At 38.9% G+C, this 19,983-nt stretch overlaps 1 protein-coding gene across 1 annotated transcript in view; it reads left to right on the top strand.

Moving 5' to 3' along the window:
• The first annotated feature begins 7,470 nt into the window (after positions 1 to 7,470).
• The window catches only part of LOC117427884 (inhibitory synaptic factor 1-like), an 80,307-nt gene continuing 67,794 nt past the window's right edge, over positions 7,471 to 19,983 (top strand). The window contains exon 1 of the mRNA XM_034046249.3: positions 7,471 to 8,959. Within this exon, the coding sequence (XP_033902140.3) occupies positions 8,816 to 8,959 (144 nt within the window). The 5' untranslated portion in view covers positions 7,471 to 8,815. The remainder of the gene's footprint in view (positions 8,960 to 19,983) is intronic.

Genomic DNA, 19,983 nt, shown 5'->3' with positions numbered 1-19,983 from the left:
GAATGGGACCCAATATAATCTTACAAGTGCACAGGGGTTTGTATTTTGTTTGCTGTGGCCTTGGGGTATTCACAATGCCTGCACCTGGGGGTCCTTTCCTTCCCTGTGTATCTGATCGCTGGCCTGGACCCAACACCTGCCCCAGTGAAAGGGGATTATATTTATATACACAGTATATAAATGTGTGATACAGATACATGGTTTTACAGGGTTAATAAAAAGAATAACATTTTGCCCCCCCCCCCCCCCCCCCCCACCCCCCACCCGGACATGCCCCGGGTTTAGGCTTCACAAAGTTGGTAGTATATATATATATATATATATATATATATATATATATATATATATATATATATATATATAAGAAAGTCGATAGCTGCAGTTCTTTTTCATCTTCAGGCCTTGGGAACACAATGATGCTGTGGGTATTCACATGTAGGATTCCTCTGCACTTTAAAAATAACAGTTTCAAATAAAGCTACCTGACCTGAATTCCTAAAAACTAGAAAATCTGAAATATTTAAATGCAATTTACAAAAGCTTGGAAATTAAAAATGATTTCAACACAAACTCTGTCTCTATAACAGCATACATAAAGACTCTTTGCTATTTCAGAATTGCATTACAAATATCCAAGACAAGCAATGATTAATACAAGTCACACTGCACAGCAGACCCCAGTAAATGAAAGCTGCTGTATAATACACGCCTCAGAAAGAAGTGTCTGCTGTCCGGGTGACCTACATTGATGAAGCTTGCTCTGAATGCACAATGAAGCAGCCCTGGCTTGTTAGCACTCCCATGGCATGGCAGGTAATCAGGGGTGCACAGCCTTCTATCCTAACCTTCTGCAATTCTATTAGGCTTGTTTATTGCTCTTGGCATACATAGGCTGAATATACATTAACGCCATGCATGGCGCTGAGTAACTGGGACTGACGATATTCTGCCAGGAGGGGGAAGAGAAGCAGGGAGTAGGCAATTACAATAGAAATACACTGAGAGTTAAAGCTATAAATGGTTGTGACTGCTTTAGAAACACTTTCCAGCTATTAAGGGGGGAGGGGGGATGGGTATATGTACGCCACAGACACCCTTTCTAGCAAGCTTTTGAATCAGTGTAAAGTAGTGTAAAAATGTACATATGATATACTGTACAGTAAACCCTGGTAGCCCGAATTGAACCACAGAGCTGAATTTAAATAGTACTGCAAAACAGTGTGATGCTCATGTGCAGTGCAGTGTAGGTCATTTCAAAGTATTGTAACTTTCAAAAGAAATTGTTTAGAGCATGTTACAGTAGAACAGATGTTTAGAGCTGTCTCTAAGGATATTATTGATTTTTGAAGAGTACAAAATATAGATGTAACAAGGTGGAAACTGGGCAGGAACTGGGCTCTGCTCACACTGCAAGGGATCATCCTAGTCACTGTGCACAGCACAACACTGCAAGGCATCATCCTAATCACTGCGCTGCACACACTGCAAGAGATCATCTTAATCACTGCACTCCACACACTGCAAGGGATCATCCTAATCACTGTACTCTGCACACACTGCAAGGGATTTTCCTAATCACTGCGCTCTGCACACACTGCAAGAGATCATCCTAATCACTGCACTCTGCACACACTGCAAGGGATTTTCCTAATCACTGCGCTCTGCACACACTGCAAGAGATCATCCTAATCACTGCGCTCTGCACACACTGCAAGAGATCATCCTAATCACTGCACTCCACACACTGCAAGGCATCATCCTAATCACTGCACTCTGCACACACTGCAAGGGATTTTCCTAATCACTGTGCTCTGCACACACTGTGAGGGATCATCCTAATCACTGCGCGCTGCACACACTGCAAGAGATCATCCTAATCACTGTGCTCTGCACACAATGCAAGGGATCATCCTAATCACTGCGCTCTGCACACACTGCAAGGGATCATCCTAATCACTGCGCTTTGCACACACTGCGAGGGATCATCCTAATCACTGCGCACTGCACACACTGCAAGGGATCATCCTAATCACTGTGCTCTGCACACACTGCCTGATACACAGACAATGTTAGTATTTCAAAGATTACAAAAATTATTGCAAACAAATAACTGAACAGGTTTGCTCAGATTACCATGAGTTTACTTTAGTAGATTTACATATGAATCTATTTGTTTGTGAATTAAAGATGACAAAAATGACATAAATACATTTTTAAATTGCACCTTTGAATGTTTGAACGTACCTTGGTAATTCTTTGAATTCAGTTAGACAGGACAAGGCCCACAATGTCAGGTTTGATTTTTACACATTGTATCTTCATTTTGTCTGGTACTTTTTCAACATTCCAGTTTTTTTTCTGTAAAGAACAGTGAAAAGTGAAAAAGTGTTGGAACTTAGTTTTTTGCTTACATTTAAACATGAAGAAAAATGTACATGTATTTATTTAATAAAATAAATAAATAATAACAGGGAATTCAACTTTAAGTACTGTGCTGTATGTGTATATAAAACATATAGAGTGTGCACGTGGGTCAATTAAACAAATTCCATTTTCTGCACCACAGATCTGGGAGATCGAGTGATCATTAAAATACTCTGCATGTATTAAAGGAGGCGATTATCCTCCAGGGATATTTATTGATCAAACATGGAGGGCAATTAAAGACCCAGTCTTTTTGTATTCTTACAAAATGGACACCATTTTGGGCTACCACACCAATGTTAATTTAAATGCTTTGAATAGTAGATGCTTATCAGAGATACCTAGATACCAATAGAAATGAAAAGTGGCAGAATAAAAAGCCGGGTATTGTATATACTGTACAGATAAGGAGTATGCAGTGCCCTACATCAAGAGAGGTTTCATACCTTACTATTGGACGCTCTTTTAATGTGACAGAAATGTTCACAATCCCCAATCTAATCCTGGATCCATGCTGATTACTTGACTGTTGATGTTGCATAGGGAGTTTCATACCTACATTTGTGAATCTCACAATTCTGTCTCACTGTGACTAAACTGACTCAGCATGAAGCAGAATGTTTAATACCCCCTAAAATTCAAAGTGACAGCACATAATTTTTCATGTGTAAAACTAAACTGGGACACAGCGAAGCACAGAACTATGAAAGATATAGGTTTAAAAGTAAAAAGGAAGCACTCTTACTTTTTTCTTGGCCTCTGATATGCAGAACTCTTGCCAAGTTCTAACTGAAGGTTTTTTTTTATGCATTTGGATAGTGTCATCCAAACCAGTACAACTTTTAACCCATTTTATAACCCTTGGGGGCTTACAGCAAGCTATTACAGTATATAGTTTAAGGTTTTTTTAGCAGAGTTTAGCAGCTCGACCCAAGTTTATTGCAGTTGCTTCACTTTGCACCCTTTCAGCCAGGACGATATCATTAGGTAATGAAAAGTCCAACAGAAGTGTCCTCTCAGAGCGTGTGTGAGGGTTGACAGCACTGCGGGGGAATGAGACACTGTTCAGTCCTGCCTGAACACCCCCTGACTACCATGCATTCCTTGACCTCTCTCGAGCAGATTACTAAAAAAACAAGAACTTGAAGAATAGTTCAAGAAAAACCGCCAAGAAGCATCGTTTGTAAATGAACAGTATTTATTTGATGACTCAAAATTGGTTGGAGGGTTCATTGTCCTTACACCCCTGTGGTTGACCGCAGGGTAATAGAAAAGGTGGCGGTCAACTGAATGAAAAGAGAGGTGAGTGACAGGTCAACTTATATATTTTACGATTGACTGAAAGGTAATGTGTGTGTGTGTGTGCGTGTGTGTGTGTGTGGCAGTCCTTCCCCCCAATCTAAACTTTAATAAAAGAAGTACAATTGTGTGGTGCTTTTGTGAGGTGAATAGCTGTGACTGTTATCTATGTGTGAATGAAGTTATTATTTGTGTCAACATTTCAGGTGAATGCAGTACCGTTATCCGTGTTTGGTGGCTGCTGAATTCATTATTTGGCTTAGATATAATGTAGGGTTAGCCTGGCTCTTGTGTACAGTGGTTAAGTTTTGGAAGTGTGGACGCAGGTTCATGTGCAGCGTCTTGTCACATATGTTGCTTTACACTTACAGTGTGTCTCTTGCTTGATCCTAGCATGGCCCTGTTTATTACTGTGCAAAGGCATGTTCTGTCCTTTAATAAGCAGGCCAGGATTTCACATGTTGACGTTTCCTGTTCCGCCTCATCAAGACCAGATGAGCCAGGCAGCTTCTTGAGTAAACTATGCCACAGTGCCCCCTTGTGGAACCTGATGAAAAAGCATTTAGAAACACTCACTGAAATCTGCATGTAAATAATGCAGTGCAGTGTGTGGAGTTAGAAAGGTTTTTTTGTTTTTTTTTACCCTCATGGGTAATTTATGGGAATTTCAGCAGAAAATAACTGGGTTATGGTAAATGTAAGTATCCAAACTCTCCATACTACAATCAATACATATTGGAATATATATATATATATATATATATATATATATATATATATATATATATATATATATATATATATATATATATATATATATATATATGTAGTTAAGGGTTTTATTTTATTAGACAATTTAGACAATTTAGAATAATGGTATTCTGGACCTTCAGGTGGTTTAGGATAACTAAATATTCCAAACACAGTATTTCATTTCATTACCTCAAACTATGGCATTCATCTCCTCACATGATCCTATTAGAACAGATTTATTGTACAATTAATAGTAAATCGATATACTGCAAATTAGATATCAATATATTCCAAAATATATTCAAATCTATTGGTTAATATGTTCTCCCCCATATAAAATGCAATACCCTTGATGCATCCAATGTGACTTATTGTTTTAGTATGTACTGTATAAAGAAAAGTAGTGGCTATGTATTGATTAAATTAACCAGGGACAAAATAATGCCCACAACTACACTATCTTATGTGTCACTATTACAGAAAATATTGTCACATGCTTTTTACACCAGATAACTGGAGCAACTCAGAGCCTGGTAAGTGGTGTTCAGAACAGGGTTTGATTAAACACCATTCTCAATCAGCATGCTGTTCCAATGATTGCACTCCCCTCCCTCTGCAAGTATGTCAGTCTAGAAAAGTAAGTAAAGCATTCTCTGCCATTTACAGAACAGTGCATTACTGTATGTCATACAGGTAAAGGGGTAGCATTATATATTTAAGAGGTTTCTCATTGAGAAAGTCATTTAAACAGTTTCACAAATGGAATAACCAAACATATATTAAGCTTCTATAAACAGTTAATAAAGTGGGGTCAGTATAAAAGCCCTAGCACCATTACATGCACGCTGAAACAATACAGCTGTGCAGACAGGGGGATTACCTTTCATTAATTATGCAGGCATCGCTTACAGGAGTGCATCTGCTAGAACTTTGTCTAGGCTTGTTCTTATTTTTAATAATTCAGTAAGAATCGTTATCCTTAAAGCAAGCACCACTCTGACCTTTATGCTAGTTTTGTTTCTGCCCTTTGTTAAAGGAGTTTTAAATCCATTGTCTTGCTTTATTGTTTTTCTAGAGCTGTTTAACAATGCTTAGTACATGCATGTAGTACATCTTACTCTCCCCTTTGCACAACTGAAGAATTGCAATAAGAGATACAAGATTGTAAAGGCAACATCTTGCTGTGTTAATGGAAAACATGAAATACACTGCTATTATATAACAGTTAATGTCATTTCAGCCAATCAGTACACAGATAGACATTCATTTATAATGCAGCAAAAACAATGAAATTAGACCCAATAGATAACCCTTGGTTCAGTGTAAACACAGCACATTGTGCTTCCAGTACTACTGGCCAATCACTTATTAAATTACTATTCGATTATTCCATATGAAATGCATACTTTTTAAGGAAATAGCAGTTGCCAATTTCAATTTTTGAGTTCATGCCAAAATGCTTATACAGTTCTCCTGTATATTTAGATTAAATGTGATACATTTACATAAAACTGAATTATATATACTGTATAAATCTTTAACACTACTGACTGACACATTTTAAGTAACAGGAATGGAGTTTAGGACTGGGCATAACAAAAAGCATTAATTATTATGCAAAACAATCAGCTTAATTCATGTTTTAACTCCCATGAATTGCAACTTTCTCTCCAGTTAATCATTTGCTCGCTGCTTTACAGACAAGTCAAGTAGGTTGTGTTGAGGAAGGGAGGGGAACAAACAATCTCAGCAGCAGTGGTGCTTCACCTTGTTAGTTCATGAGCATTACATTATCTACGATATATCTGGCAATAAGAATGATTCACTACAATAATAATATAAATATATACATCCATGTGTAACAGGGGTGTTCTCTTACTGTGTGCGTTTCCGACGTGCAGGCCTTCAGATTTTATTAAAGATCACACAGGCAGTTGCTGTTTTTGGTGACCGCCACTAGGGTACCAGCAATGGTATTATTATTTGTTTATTTAGCAGGTGCCTTTATCCAAGGCAACTTACAGAGACTAGGGTGTGTGAACTATGCATCAGCTGCAGAGTCACTTACAACTACGTCTCACCCGAAAGACGGAGCACAAGGAGGTTAAGTGACTTGCTCAGGGTCACTAGGAGTCAGTGGCTGAGCCGGAATTTGAACTGGGGACCTCCTGGTTACAAGCCCTTTTCTTTAACCACTGGACCACACAGCCTCCACGTACATAATTACAAATATAAAAACCGTGAGAACAAACAGCTATAAAACAAGGGATGAGCGCTGCTCCCACTAAAAGGAAGGTCCCACTCCAGGAACCTCCCCACACCTCCCTGTTTAATGGACATTACATTTCAATTAGACACACACATACATTTTATTTTTAAACCAAACTAAACTCAAACCAAACAAAACCCAAACCAAAGCATACTATTTACAGGGCCAGGCATCAGCCCTGCCACAACATGATATCACAATACTTGAGTCCTCAGAAGGAGACTTTTCTGGTTCATATTTGCAGCAACGAAGACTGCTGTGTTTTTAAAGGAGCAAGCCCCACCTCCTAGCAACAGCAGCACAGCACCAAGCAGAAGCTGAGCCGCTTGAGCAACAGCCTCTCCAAGCAGGCAATCAGTAAGGATGCTTCAGGCTGCAAGGGAGGAGAGGGAGACACAGCACATGACAAGCCTGCAAGCCCACTGACGCTGCCTGCCTCCCTGATGCATTCCCAATCCCATTCATATCAAAGGTGTCAATGCATTTGCAAACCGGGGCTCACCTTAGAGACGACTGGATGCTTTACAAAGGCAAGCTCTTCAAATGTGTTTGATTTTCTTAAATGCTGTCGGGTTACATCTCTTCTGCCTCCAAAATAAATTCTGCATCTACCTGCCTGAGAGAGAGAGAGAGAGAGAGAGAGAGAGAGAGAGAGAGAGAGAGAGAGAGAGGGGGGGGGGGGTCTAATGTTATGCAGTTTTTAGTGCAGTTCGCGGTTAGTCACTAGCAATAGGTTGTGGATAGGAGCAGAATAATCTATATCGAGACGGTATCTATACTGAGGATAAGGTGGTTTGCGAAGAAAGGGTTTTAAAAGCAGCATATTTACAAATAATCTATTTTATGTTGTATATTGTATATTTTTTCTGTATTTTTTTTTCAGTTGCAAGATCCCACACCAAAAAATATCAACTGCATTTCCAAGTAAGAGAACTAAATTATTCTGCTAAACAACCACCACGGAATTTATATGAATGGATGTTTCCCCTCAAATCACAGTGGATATGGGATTTTCCTCCTCCGTTCCAGACAGGATTTGTTTCAGGAGTCGTCAATACTTGTCTGGAAGAAAAGAGCAGCAAAGACTGGATTTCCTTAGCAACTGAGGAAGGATTCTGGCTCTTTTTATTTTGTATTCGTTCAGTTCATTCAATTCCTAAGGCACTGGCATCTGAGGGAAATTGAAAGCAGTTCAGAGCTAATATGAAGATGACACTGAAAAAGAGTATTTCTGACGGCAGTCTCCGCCTTTCATGCTTTCTTTCTTTTTTGTAGCAGCATATCTGGATTTTGATTGATATTGCTTTATAATGCATCAAATACGTTATTATGTGGAATAAAGAAGTCTGTGATAAAAGAAAAGATGCAGATTTCTTTGCTTCACTTCATGAAAATACAGGGCAAATTACCCAACTGCCATAAGAAGTTGTGAACGAATTCCAGTCATCATGTAATGGCTAAACATCTCGGCTTTCTATATTCAATATTTAATAAATACAAACCGTAGTCTGTTCTATAGGGAACACGAGCACATTTGGAGTAAACCTTCCTTAGCATCTATAACTGTGCCAGTAGAAATCTGAGGGATACCTGCTCCTTTTCGGGAATTTTTCATTTGCAGGTAATTATGTAGGCAGCCTCCCGGGCAGTAGGATTGGTGCGATCGACCAGGAAACCAGAGGGACACTGTTAAAATGGTCTTGTTGTTCCAGCCACTGTCTACTCTGGATAACTATAAGCACTGATACCAGGGTTATGTGAAAATAAAATGGCAAACATTTACAGTGGGGATTTATAAATATTTATATCCACACATTCTATTCAAGGTGGATTGCTTGCTTGATTTTTATTTTATTATTTTATGTTTTTACTTGAATTCTTCTTAATCGGGGTCCAGTGTGAAAGCGTGGGGTTGGGGGTGATGGCATGGATTTGTAAGCTTTGCTGCAAGAGCTCTTAAAATGTTGAGATCTCGCTGTGCTGCCGGGGCTCCCGTTTGGATCAGCGAGGCTCACGGCGAGAGAAATGGACCCCTCGGCTCCCCCCAGCGCCCCCGCTGCCTTGTGAAGGATGTCCCTCAGCAGAGCACCGGCCCGGGACATCACTGAGACCCCTGGCCAGAGAGAGAGAATCCGCAGCCGCATGAAAATGGTGATCGACCAGCTGGAGGGGATCCTCAGGGAGCTGAAGGAGGTGGCCAGGGAACTCCGAGAGGTAGGAGCACCTCCACTCGCCTCCAAATATTTACATTGCAAGGGTTTTGGGGGGAGATATTTAGATTTAAACACAGTTTTCGGCGATATTTATGATTCTTCTGAACGCTTTTCTCAAAATGTATTAGTATTTAAGTTATTGTTCTTTGGGCTATAGGTAACTTTGTTACCAAAATAACTAATCTAACCAATTAAATTACTCAACCATTACTCTAACTGTATGCGGTATGTGTGTGCATGTGGTACAGTATCTAGGTGATTTACAGCTATGGCCAAAAGTTTTGCATCACCTAGAATTGTGGGATTGAAACATAATTAAAAGGCAATACCAGAAGCAATACTAGTAGTACAGTATTTCATGTTAGATTTAATTGTGTTTGTTTTTCGTTAAGTGCATGGAATACTACAAAGCGGTATGGAATTCAATATGTTAACCTAACATTATTCAGCAGGTGCTATTTCACTTTATGAAGCAAAATGAGTTAGTTCTATAGGGTGATGCAAAACTTTTGGCCATCGCTGTAAACCTGTGATGAAGCACATATTTACATGCCTATACAGGAGCTATCGAATGGGTTTACTAGTATAGACAGACCGATTGGTATTTTATAGTATTTTGCAAAATACCTTCTTTGTAACAAAACATTTATAAATCCAGTTGACAGAAAAAAATAAATGTTATACAAAAATCATACAAAAATTCTCATGAGTTAAAAAATCTTCATATAGATGATCAAACAATATTGATAGATAGACAGAGAGACAGATAGATATGTATATGAATCCAGTGAAGCTGCTGCTGCTGCTGATATCTGTTTCGTTCTGGGTACCCTTGGGGGATCTTGCTGTATTTTCAAGCACTAGAGTACAGTACTGAACACGACAGCACATTATGTCCTAGGTGATTCTCCATAGACTTGACAGTTGTGCTAGTTAAATACACAGTTTTATCTGAAGAATTCGGCTGAACTCTGGGTCTATGGCCTCATAGCAAAGAGACATTAGCCGGATATTAATTCCTGCTATAAAGTTGATAAGGGTGTCACTGTCTCAAATTTAAAGGTGCATTAAATTTGAACTTCTGTCATGCGACAGTTGTTTCAGGCCATTTGTGGAAACACTGTGACTGCCTGTGTGAATGGGGAGGCCAGCACATCAGTTTATGAGTAGAGTCACGGGAAGAGGGAAGAGGGGAGGCCTGGGCTGTACAGTAAGCTGACTTGTCATCTTGGAATTGGTTGTAGAACCCCTTTAAAATCAAATATGTTCATCTTAAAATTACCTTCATTTTATTTTTAACTTCTCAATTGACCATAATACTTATTTAACTTATTTTTGTGCGCGTTTTGCTGGTGGTTACCCCTTAATTCCACCCTTAACTGTTGGTTCAGAGGTTTATTAAGTGCTTTGAATGAATTCCATTGTTTAAGGGGATTATTGGGGAGTAAAAAGTCCCTTAACGTTCACAGAGATTATATTGGGCTGCTGGAAAAAAGTCAAGCCTCCATTTATTAAAATAAGTTATTGATGTACATAGGATACAAAAGTAAAATATTTATCTGGGCCACAAGTTGTGTCAATCTTGTAGAATTTAGTCTACAAAACACAGGGGCTGCTAGCAGTCTCTACTTGAGAGAGGGCCAGGACTGAATCTGGTACATGCTGTATGAAGAGGGTGTTGAGGCCAGGACTGGCTCTTATGAAACAAAATCAGGTTCATGCATATTGTATACTATACTATACAGTATATACTGGCTGTATTAAATACATATTTGTAATAAACCACTATTCTGTATTACAATATGTAATAGATTCCATCTCTAGGAAACCATTAAGGGTTTAATATTTATTCCTATTTGTAAATAACTGAAAATGGAATTGGTTCATCTTGTTGCTTTGGTAATTCATACACCCCACTATTAGATTTCAAGTTGTATTTCACATCGTACAGCAAGGCTGTGACTGAGTTTGTTTCGGAATGAAAATAAAAATGTCTAAAATTGGTTTTATACATTTAAAAGAGACAAAGAAAAAAATCTTTACTGTAACAAAGCTACATCTCCTATAACCCACTGTATAACTGGATTATTTGCACTTACAAGATTACCCTACAAGATCAGACAAGGACTTCATGTGATTTACTCTTTGTAGATCGCACACTGCTACAATCTTTATTTTGACCACTATCAGGCGTGTCGAGGTCTGTCCTACGCTGCATTGAGAAACACTGTAAAATCACCAGGTATCCCCTCATGGACAATGAAAAAGTGTTCAACTTGAAGATTTGGAAAGGCATATCCTAAGCACCTTTCACACTGGCACTCCTGTCCGGGTCACAGTCCCGCATAGTGTCAAACCACATACTTGGTTCGTACCCAGGTTAACCCGGGTCCCAGCGATCCACCTCAGGATGTGGGTTGACACGCTTTGACCCGGGTTGAGCGAGACAAAATGCTTGATGGCCGTTCGTGAGCCAACACAATAAGAAACAGCCACGCCTGCGTGAAGGTTTCACTTTTTTATTTGAACCTTTTATTTTGGCCCTCGTGCCCTGTTTATTTTGTTCCTGTGTATTTGTTTATTAAATGTGCACTCTAGTACTTAAACTGAAGCTTCCTTGTTTCTGAGTCTGTCTTCCTGCCGATAACAGCTTGCGCCGTGATGCTAAAGCTAACAGGAAGTGGTCTTCACATCTGTCCTCGTGTGTTCCCAGGGAGCCCACGCCTCCAGTGGAAGCGCTCAATTTATGGAGATTTGAGATGGATTCTGCAGAGCTGGAGGGCTCCACGCTGCTCTGATTACTCTGGTGTTAGAGCTGCTGAGGCTTTGGGTGAAGGCTGAATGAAATTACAGAGAAGTCAAAACCAGGAAAGAAGGTTAGACCATGTAAAGGTCACACACTGTTTCCTCTGAGGTGGCCTTTCTGTGCTGTGCGCTTACTGTCATACGGATGTAATTAGTAAAGGTATACACTGACAGCCAATTTTACTGGAATGGCATTGGTTTCCCACATATTTTCTTTTATCCTGGAAACAGCAGGGTTTCCACAGTTCTAACCTGAATTCGTGTGTTGTTCTAGTTAAAGTAACACGTGTAGTGAAGCAATAAGTGAGACCCTGTTTAAAATGCTGATGTTGTTTGACAGCCAGAAGTAGAGTACCAAGTACAGTTGTGCTGATATTCTGTTATATATATATATATATATATATATATATATATATATATATATATATATATATATATATATATATATATATATAACAGAATATCAGAATATATTATATATATATATATATATATGTTTTTTGGAATATTCTGATATTTGTGCTAGTACTAATTACTCTCAGTAAATGGAATCTTTGGTAACATTTTTAAATGCATCCCTTAAGCAATCGACAGTCGATATAAATAGTTTCTTGTTTGTAGCACAGAGTGAAATTAAAGTAATAAAACAGCTTTGCAAATGATAGTTCACACCTTCTCCATGAATAACCGATAGCTTGTCCCATCAGCTGCATGCAACATCAGACTTGAAACTGAACGTGTAATCCACAGAGTAAGAGGAGGTCAACAGGTGGAATCCAACAAGAGCAGGTCTGCAGGTGAACCCCAGCAGAATAAACACAGTGTAGTCAGAGCGAAACTGAGCGAGCATTGCAGACACACACACTTCTCCAAACTGCAGTGAGAGCAGGTCCTCTTTAAACTGACAACCCAATTCACAGTTACACTAGAGTTACTTGCACGATTCCCTAGGTCGCTTGCCGGGTTAGACTTTTATGGGAAAACTGTACATGAATGAGGCGAGGTGTGACCTTGAGCCATGGGCTTCCAGTTTGTCGCCAATTTCTGATTGATATGGTGGTCTATTATCTTTACTTCCTCTTTCAAGAACACCATTTCTAAATTTGCAAGTATTTCCAAAAATCCTGTTTCTGCAGTTTGTATTTTTTTTTAAGTCTTCAAAGGATTTCAATGTGTTTTTGTGGAAGAGTGCTCCCAGGTCTTTCCAAAAAATAGCTTTTCCACCCATTTTAATTTTGGGGTTGTTCCATATTGTTGCATTCCTTGTGAGTCTTTCTCTCTCCTATGTAGCAGACCCCATATTTCCCTGGAGTGGATCATTACAGAGTTTTTTGCTTTTTCTTGCACGATTTGACACCTGGGTCAAAAGGCGAGTTTATATGGGCTTCAGTGTCAACCCATACTGGCTTTTTGTTATCACCTATAAATAGGGATAGGATCTGGGCAGCCAAAAATGCCAGCTTATATACTTTTAGATTGGGAGGCTTCACTCCACCTCTCGTCAACGAGTATAGACAATTTTAAGCAAGCATTTTTCAATTCCAGAGAAACTGTGCACTCATTCTATCCATTGTTTTAAAGGACCTAACTGGCATTTTGAGAGATAACATAGTGGTTACATAGTTAACCTGTGAAGTTTTACCATTGTTATATTCAGGACACTCCCCCACAGCAGAATTTGAAGTTTATCCCAGTTTTTAAAGTTGCCTGGTAGCCATCGTTTGTGACATATTTTCTTCAATCATTTGGTCCAGTCTGGGATTCACTTGTATCTCCAGGTAATTTAAGTTTTTGTATACCCTTCTGAATTTCTATTTTTTGAATTCTTGAGAGGGGCAGTTTTTTGACAGTGGCATCACCTCAGACTTGGACCAATTTACCTTGTAGCCCGATAAAGCAGAAAGACTCCACCAAGTCTAGAAGTGTTGGGTGTTGGTATTGAAATTTGAGGGTCTGAGACTAACAGTATAACAGTATATCATCTGCATCTAGGTTTTCAAATGTTTTTTTAAATAACATAATGAGGAAAATCGTTTTCTAATAGCGATAGTGCCCTCCGATGAAGGGCCCTCTTGCCTTCGGCTCAGGATAACCTTCAATTACTCTCATTATATGAAGCATTCTGATAAAGAACCAGATATATGCTCACCAAGCAATTCTGAGATGCTTGAAACAATGTCCCAGGTTCCACTGTATGATTCAGAAGTACCCTTCTGCAGGTGTAGCAGTGCTGTATCAGTGCGGTAACAAAACAGAGTTCATAGAGCCAGATTCACTCAAATTTAACATACAGTAATGTAATGATTCATATGGCAATATTTACCCCAAATGATTTCCACAGCAGAGCCTCTATGGCAGGGATGGCGAACCTTTTTTAGCTGGAGTGCCCAAAGTTGGATTTTTTTTTTTAAATATACATCACTAAGTGCCAAGGGAGCCAATGATTAATTAGGAGTGTAAAAGGTTATCCGGCGGCTAAACGGTAACTTTTTAAAATAATATTTACTTTCCTTTTTTTGTAATTAAGTTTTTATTAAGCAAACATACCAAAAAAACAGCAATCCACAATACAAAATAATCAAGAACATTACATGAACTAGGACAGAACCCCTCCATCCGCCCTCATCCCCTCGCAACCTCCCCAAACCCTGAACCCCCCTCCCCCCTCTCTTGTCTGGAGAGCAGGTGTGGGGGAACAATATTTACATTCCTATGACTAATGGGACTTCTGCTGGTGAATATCCACTGACATTTTTTCAACCCGTGGTTCATAGAAGCACACTGAAACAGGTTGTCTTACTATCTCCCCAGAAGAGGTCTCTATACAACAGAAGCTTTCAGCATGAACAGCTATCCCACTATTGCAGATATTTGCTGGGTGCCATACCTAACAAAAAATGGCCACAGTTAATATTGCCCACCACATCCCCTCCCCCCATCCCATCCATATCCCCATCATAACTGCCAGACCAAACATACACTCTCTCTCTCTTCAACCCCATCCCACTCCTGTTCCCCTGTATACTTCACTGGGCACTTAATGCTGGTCTCCCCTCACCTCCCATAATTTCCGCTTGTCCCTGAGAACTCGCAATCTGTTCTAAGCAATTCCCTTACATTCCCCATTCCCTGTCCCGAAGTACACTGCACATTCTTTTTTTTGTAAATTTACAGACATAAAAAGCAATAGTGATAGTGCACCTCACAGGGACCCATCAACCTTTGCATATGCCCCTCTATATATTTTGGACAATGACTCTTTAATCCTTATTCAAGTAAGATCAATCAATCTTAATTTTATATAGCGCCTTTCATAGTAGAACATCATCTCAAAGCACTTCACAGCATGTAAAAGAATAACAGTGCATCATACAATAAATACATAATTTGAATATTATATTGCTAAACTACCGTAAAATACATAAATCACATTTCATGACGCATTAAGTTTAGAATTATAATGCTAAACATCAGTAAAAGCAACAATCACAGTGCATCATACAATAAATATAAGACGTTTGCTCAATTGGCGCGCTGCACCAGTAACCCTGGCCATAATTGTTTTGTTTTTTTGTTTGCAGTTGCACACAGTGGCAGCCATTACCGCTGTACCGTCATTTTTTTCCAACTGTATATTTACTTACATAAAACATATCTACTGATTTTACATTTTCTAAAATAACAATTTAAAAGGCGAGTAGCAGATAACATACTTATTAGAAAAAGATTTCTGTGGTGTCAAACTACTTTGAAAAAAAAGGAGTATCCACAAATGTACTCTACATATGAGAGGCATAATTTATTTTGAGACGATTGTTTTTTGAGAATTTACAACCTGCTTTTCCCCACTGTATGAAGAGGGGTAACATATCACAGTATGACCCGTAATTAAGATTAAAATAGTATTAAAAAAAACAAAACAAAAAAAAAACCAGTGCATCAAACAAAGATTACATAATTTGAGATACGAGTATGTGACAGTGAAATATATTTTCGGTATTTATGACAAGGGAAAGGTTTGACAATCAAAACTGCGTGGGACATTTGCTTTAAAGTTCAATGCACGTGTTGCCGCCAGTGACACCTGCAAAAGACCTTGCACTGCACATTAACACGTGTGCGAAAAGCTGTACATCTTTTTAAAAAAGACGTAAGCCGAAAGTGCTTGGTTATGTAATTTCAACCTATTTTAGGCTCGCAGACCCCCGACCCCCGACCCCGAGTGTAAAGTATGAAAGATTGTGGCCATTTCTCCATTTAGTACAGGAGATGACGGTCAGTAAAATGCTACGAGCATCAGGCTAACAATCCCTTCCTCCCCGCGTGTCCCACTGACACATTCATAGCTGACCTCAATTACATTTGATCCTCCATGGGACAGACTTACTGTTTTTAATCAGCTTTCTGTTCCCAGGGTACTTGAATAAAGCAGCTCAGCAGCATAAACAGCCAACCATGAACGTGTAGATAATAACGGCTACAGTTAGCGCTGCTTAATTACTGGGGGCGGGGCCGTCCTTGCAAATCAAACTGACTGGCTTTCCAAAGTGCCACTCAGAGGGCGTGCAAAAAAAAAAAAAAAAAAAAAAAAAAAAAAAAAAAAAAAAAGCAGATAACTGCTCACTCGGCGTGCCAACAAATACGACTCTGCGTGCCACTCTGGGCACGCGTGCCATAGGTTCGCCGTCGCTGCTCTATGGAAATGAAGACCCAAGCTGCCAAGGCCTGCTTGTGTAATTTATGTATCTCTGTTCCCCAGCATAGGGACAGAACCTCTCTGGAAATGAGCATGTCAACTGAAAGGAGTGTGCTCTCTATAGTATCTTCCCACCGCAATCCAACAAGGGGAACTGCTTAAAACTGCTGTCCTGTATGAATAAAATAAACTGACATTAACATGTGACTCTGTGAGCTGTATTCAGAGCAGCTGGAGGTAAAATAATGCCAAACATGTGTAAACCTTCAGAACTTTTAGATAAGAAAGTGACACTCTTTAGTAAAATGCGACTGTATTGACGTCTTTGGCTTGTTTATTTTGTTTATATTCCAGTTGCAGTTTATAAACATGCAGATTTGAAAAACAAACAAAAAACAATACATAGATCTTCTCCAGTCATTCAAAACCTTGTTCAGCATCTTTACCTTTGATTAAATACACACAAACATTCCCTCATTCGTGTGGCATAGATTTATGGAATTTAGTTTCATGATGAAACCAAGTATTTCTTTTGATGTAAGAATCAGGCCTCAAACTATACAAAATTGGTTTTGAAAGACCAGTGTAGTTGTACATGTGTTAGCCCTGAGGCACGACCAATTACCAGCACTTGTCTTCATAAGCTGCACCTGATCTTTCATTTTACGATAAAATGTTGTTTTTGCGGCCAATAATTATTTTATTACTTTTTGAATTTTTACTCTACAAAAATCTGTTAATGTCTTTTGTGTTACATCACAAAGGAAATTGACAAAGATGACATTTCTCAAATTGTAGTAGGACATTTCTTTTTTGTCCTACTACTCAGTCAGTGCAAAGGAAAAGACATATTGTAAATGGAGTAAAGCAACTGGAATGATAAACTGCTTAGAAACAACGTAGGTGAGGAAAGGTTACAGTATTGTTCTGAGCACTTCATTTCTTTCTCGGTTTGGCTACTTGCTGTTTTTGTTAAAATTATTTCCTATCTGGAAGCATGCCTTTGTGCTTGAAAAGGTCCAGATTTTTTTCATTGACTCTCACACAAATTGACCCTGATTCATCATTCGCACAATTAGTGTCAATATAACTCACTGTTTCCAAATCTGTTAGTACGTGGATTTGCATTTACACCTCCTCTGATTACCCATATATAGTGTGAATTACATTCCACAAGCTGTGTTAGCAGTGTGTGGGTCTAGATGTTCAAAATACAGATTGCAGATCACTAGAAAAATAAAGAATCTGAGTGTCTCTTGCAGTGTCCATTGCCTAACACAATCAACTTTCCCTGTTGATAAATCACATACTCTTGGTTCCAGTGTTACATGGGCACAAACTCCTTCTCTATCTTACCTGCAAGCTGCTGGTGATTACAAGCACCCACGCCTCCCCACCACCACTGTGTGGCAGCTCCTTGTCTCAGAGTCCTCTTCCCCTCCTCTTGCGTCCTAGTGTTTTTAATATACATCTGTTTTCTTACCTCATTCAATTTGGACTGTTTTGTGTTATTTTAATAAAACAGTTCAACTGATCTTGTCTTGGTGTACTTTTAAAATGATATGAAGCTATTTGTGCAAATGGCACAATTCAAACGGCATACTGTTTGCAGAATAGAATTTTCATTGATGCCATACATTTGCAGCCTAATGATCCAGTTCTGTTTATTATATAGTATATTATACAAATATTGACTGGAGTTGAAACTTGTAACAGAACACTGCCCCGGTGTAGAAGCTGTCAGGATTATTGCTCACTGGGGGTAACTTTGAGGTGGAATCTGCCCTTAGTATCTGTTTTATTTAAACTGCAATGTCAGAGGGCAATAGTCTTTTGACCACTGACTGCTGAGTGATGTCAGAGGACAATTGTTCTTTGACTATTGACCAGTTTGCGGGAAATAGCAAAAACTAATTTTGGCCATGTGACGCTGCATTACGTAAGGATTGTGAGTTTCAATAAAAGAATTTAATAAATATGTAGCTCATGATACATCAATCTTATATAGCATAGAAATGAAAACATTTTTCATCATATGCATATGAAAATGGACTGACCATTTTTCTGAAATGATGGTGCGTCTTATGGGCCTGCATTATTAAGTCAAAACAGCACATGCTATGTGGTCCAGTGGTTAAAGAAAAGGGCTTGTAACCAGGAGGTCCCCGGTTCAAATCCCACCTCAGCCACTTACTCATTGTGTGACCCTCATTGTGTCACAACCTCCTTGTGCTCCGTCTTTCGGGTACGACGTAAGTGACTCTGCAGCTGATACGTAGTTCACACACCCTAGTCTCTGTAAGTCACCTTGGATAAAGGTGTCTGCTAAATAAACAAATAATAATAATAATAATAATGCTAAAAAAATATTTAGCATTAGTATCCAGTGCATGCAGTCATTTCTGCTTATCAGTTAAGTGCCCCAGGCCAAAGACAGCTGAAGTTTATGAAATATCAATATGCTTTTAATATTGGGTCTTTATAAATTGCACAACAACTTAAAAAAGCTGCATTCTATTGCAGTTAATTAAATGAGCATTAGCACTGAGCTTGCTTCTGTATATAAAAAAGCATCCTTTCCATCAAGCTCTATGTACGTGGAGTCGCATCTCGTGTCATAGGAACAGGGAGCTTTAGTATGTTATGAATGCTCTGAGCTCTGCACCAAAAGGCAGGTTTTGCCTAATTGGAACAGCATGGCTTTGCTGTATGTTCCTTACTAGGTTAGTTTTTAGACAGATAAGAGTTGGGTCATTGAGTAATTTACTCTCCAATTTAGACACTATGGGAGTAATGTATTTTGTGTGAGTAAAATGCATCATTACCTTGAAGTTATGAGTGCATTCAATAAATAATGTACATACTGTAATGCTAACATGGGGTATTCAGCAACTAGCCTTTTAACTGTAATGTTACTTTGAACTACATCTTAATTTACAATCATTCAGCATGTAGACACTGGGCTTTCCTTATTTTATACCTGAAAAAATCCAACAATGTCTTTTTCGCAGCCATATAATTCTGCCTTAATACTATTAATAATATTATAGTCCAGGAAGCTGCTACTCTCGCTGTAGTTATCTACTGCATTCAGAGTCTCCTCCCACTATACTAGGCTGTTACAGTTTCTTTGTTTTCTGTAAATCTTCCTTTCTCATCTCTTGTGCTCTCCCTTTCCAACTCGACAGACACACTCTCTAAAAATGTCCAAAATGTTTTTTAAAATACTGTGCCGATAGTGCAGTAATGCAAATAAAGAAATGATAGTATTGTATTCCTTATTGGTCGCCTTGCTATAGCAGCAGTGTCGAGTAGTGGTTAGGGCTCTGGACTCTTGACCGGAGGGTCGTGGGTTCAATCCCAGTTGGAGGACACTGCTGCTGTACCCTTGAGCAAGGTACTTTACCTAGATTGCTCCAGTAAAAACCCAACTGTATAAATGGGTAATTGTATGTAAAAATAATGTTATATCTTGTAACAATTGTAATTTGCCCTGGATAAGGGCGTCTGCTAAGAAATAAATG

The sequence above is a fragment of the Acipenser ruthenus genome, chromosome 21 (genome assembly GCF_902713425.1).
Source record: "Acipenser ruthenus chromosome 21, fAciRut3.2 maternal haplotype, whole genome shotgun sequence".
Lineage (NCBI taxonomy): Eukaryota > Metazoa > Chordata > Actinopteri > Acipenseriformes > Acipenseridae > Acipenser > Acipenser ruthenus.
This window is presented reverse-complemented; position numbering and strand designations above follow the sequence as displayed.